This window comes from Pseudonaja textilis, chromosome 7 (genome assembly GCF_049901715.1).
Source record: "Pseudonaja textilis isolate UNSWEBS1 chromosome 7, rPseTex1.2, whole genome shotgun sequence".
Lineage (NCBI taxonomy): Eukaryota > Metazoa > Chordata > Lepidosauria > Squamata > Elapidae > Pseudonaja > Pseudonaja textilis.
This window is the reverse complement of record NC_141996.1, coordinates 48,067,678-48,070,578: the sequence shown is the minus strand read 5'-3', so window position 1 is coordinate 48,070,578 and position 2,901 is coordinate 48,067,678. Positions and strand designations below refer to the sequence as shown.

The 2,901-nt window shown below is 30.9% G+C and overlaps 1 protein-coding gene across 1 annotated transcript in view; it reads right to left on the bottom strand.

Annotated features, from left to right (window-relative positions):
• Positions 1-215: 215 nt before the first annotated feature.
• JAM2 (junctional adhesion molecule 2) overlaps positions 216-2,901 on the bottom strand; it is a 34,808-nt gene continuing 32,122 nt past the window's right edge. Inside the window, exon 10 of the mRNA XM_026700641.2 lies at positions 216-2,646. Within this exon, the coding sequence (XP_026556426.2) occupies positions 2,614-2,646 (33 nt within the window). The 3' untranslated portion in view covers positions 216-2,613. The remainder of the gene's footprint in view (positions 2,647-2,901) is intronic.

The window sequence follows — 2,901 nt, the reverse complement described above, 5'->3', positions numbered from 1 at the left end:
CGGTGTACACTGGTGTTTTGAATTCAATTAGACATACAGATTCTTATTCATCCAATATGCTTCTAAAAGCATATTACTAAATATTTCATTACAAATTAAATATCTTTTGTTTTTCTAATAAGCTTTAATTAGTAAACATAGTAAAATTTTTGGAAAATAATTTAAATAGTCCACATAGTTCAATCATGAGAAATTAGAATGTAACAGTAGTCTAGATGCCTAATAATAGCAATGTTTACTTAAATGATTAAAATGATATTTTTATACGCACCAGTGATCAATTACTTGGCAGCCTTTTTCTGGACTCCACATTTTTACAGTGTCTTTTAAGACAATACTTGCTTTTGAATAAACAGAAGGGTCATTACGATTGTAGATATTTTCATCACAAAGTCCATAACTTGCTGATACTGGTGTTTAGTAAATAATTACTTTAAAGTTAGGAAGCAAGCCTATAGTATGTAAAGGATATTAAAAACTGAATATTCTTTATTACCAATTTAATAAAGGAGTACATAATTTTTTAAAATCTTAATAGAAAATTATCCCCCCACCTTAAATGTAGACTTCATTTTGAGAACTGTGAAGTATGATCACTTATCATTTATTTTTAAAATTATATGGGTGCCAAATCAGGTATTTGTAGGACTTTTAATATAAAAGAGAGTTGTCAAAATGCAGTTTGTGATTTAAGTGTATATGCTTATTTTTTTTTTTTACATTTGTCATAAATTTGATTAAATTCAGATCTAAAAATTGAACATTATTTTTTATTCTAGCAAAATGCTGGTAATACTAAATGATGCATTGCTTTGTTAGGTGGCCGTGTTTTGCTTTCAAATTAAAAATTGTGGGGTATGTGCAAAATACTCTGACATCTATTGCATTGTTTAATAGTTACAAACACCTGAGTATCATGTCAAAACAATTTGTGTGTGTGTTTGACAAAAATACATAAATGACCTTCCCAGACAAATAATAAAATAAAAATATGGTGGTAAAGAAAGTTACCATAATTTCAATATCATATATATGATTGGAAGCCATCAAAACTTTAAGCAAAATGCTTTTAAATAATATTTTTGACCCCATTTTACTGTAAGAAAAACCCCAACCTGAAATAATGGACAGAGTGAATTTGTATCTTTTGTCATATGGGTTGGGAAGCAGCCTATATATCCTCAGGTAATTCTATATACTTTTAGCACCCCCAAAATCATAACATTGGATTCCATTGCTATCTTTTTTTGTGTGTTTGGTGGAAAACAACTAAAAGATATAATGCTATATTTAGGTTTCATTTATTTTAATAACCAGTCCTCTTTCAAAGTTGAAAGTCCAATCATACAAATAGAAAAGTGCAGTCCTTTGTCATTGAGAGGTTGCCAGCTCCATTCAGTTCTGCAGTAGATTATACGCATATTTGAATAATGTTTCAGACTAAATAAGACATTTTTTGTCACATTTTTTTTATCACTACCTCACTTGATAAGTTGTTGTCTTGATCCTAGCTCTACAACAGCAACAAATATACCCTCAAATCCAAATTAATGATACGAATTGACAGTAATTTTAAAATCAATTTGTTAGAAATGTTTCTGCTTCATGAAATCAACTGGTTAGTATAAACTGAGACAGACTGATTGCAGTTATTTTTGTTCCTTGGCAATGATAGCAGCAGTTTTAGTGGTCAACCTCTAGAGAAAGACGAAAGAGCAAGCACCAAACTCTGTTTTGGAATAATATAGATAATTGTTTAAGGCTATTCCAGTCACAGAGTTTGTTTCAGAAAAGTGGCTTTGTAATTAGCCCCCTTAATTAGGCCAAAGTGCTATGTAATCCAGTTTCTGATCCTAGCGCCTAAGGCTTCCATCAACCTCATAGAGAAGTAGTAGCCTTCTCCTATAGTTTGTCTCCACAAACTAATACTCTATGTAAAAAGTTGGAAATAGTATTTGCTTATAACAACTGGTAGCCATTTTTACTCTTGTCTGAAATAAATTTGTCCAATTCTCATTCCATGCCATCCAAGTCAGTAGGATTCACATTAATTAGCAAAAATCCCCAAAATATTATTTTTTTGTCTGCATGGGATATTTTCATCCATATGTCACCAAAAGGTCATGGAGCTAATGCTGTCCGTGAGAAATGCCAATCTGTCCACTTTTTCATAGATTCTTCGATATTATAAAGCTGGTCATGGTCCCAGTGATTTCCTATTTTTTAATTCTGTAAAGTCTCAAAACACTGTTCCAATTTAGGAAATCTCTTGATAACCTTCATAAATTTGTTTGTTCTCTCACACACATTTTCTACTCAACAGTACCCTTTTGAGATCTAATAATCAGAACTCTACCGTTAATTCACTATTTCTTTACATGTAGGCATGTGAAACAGCAATGTTTATATTCTGCCAATTGTTTTCACTCCTTTTTTAAAACAAGCAGCATCAGACAAACACTTTTTACAACTTTTACCACCTTTAAGCGATAGAATCTTGAAATCTGCCACCAGTTGTTTGTTGTTGCACCTAACGTTCTTTTTATAGAAGAGTTCAAACATCCCTTTGATATTTTCTGCAGCAAATTCTGATCCTCAGAAATCGACTTTCTTTTAAATAATAAAGGACTTGGTGTGCTTGAAATCCTAAAGGAATTAAATAATTAAAAAAAATCAAACAAGTTCTAGTGAAGTTAATATAATATTATTTGTAAACAACCAGTGGTCATGTATGTACTCATCACACTAGGAGGATTATATGTAGATATACAAGGAAAACTTTTTTATATAATCTTGAAACAGAAGAGTACAGATGTGCCTTTCTTTTCTCCTCTCAAATACATATATACATACATAATCCTCAAACTATAACAATGTATCTGATGCTACAAAAGTAAATAT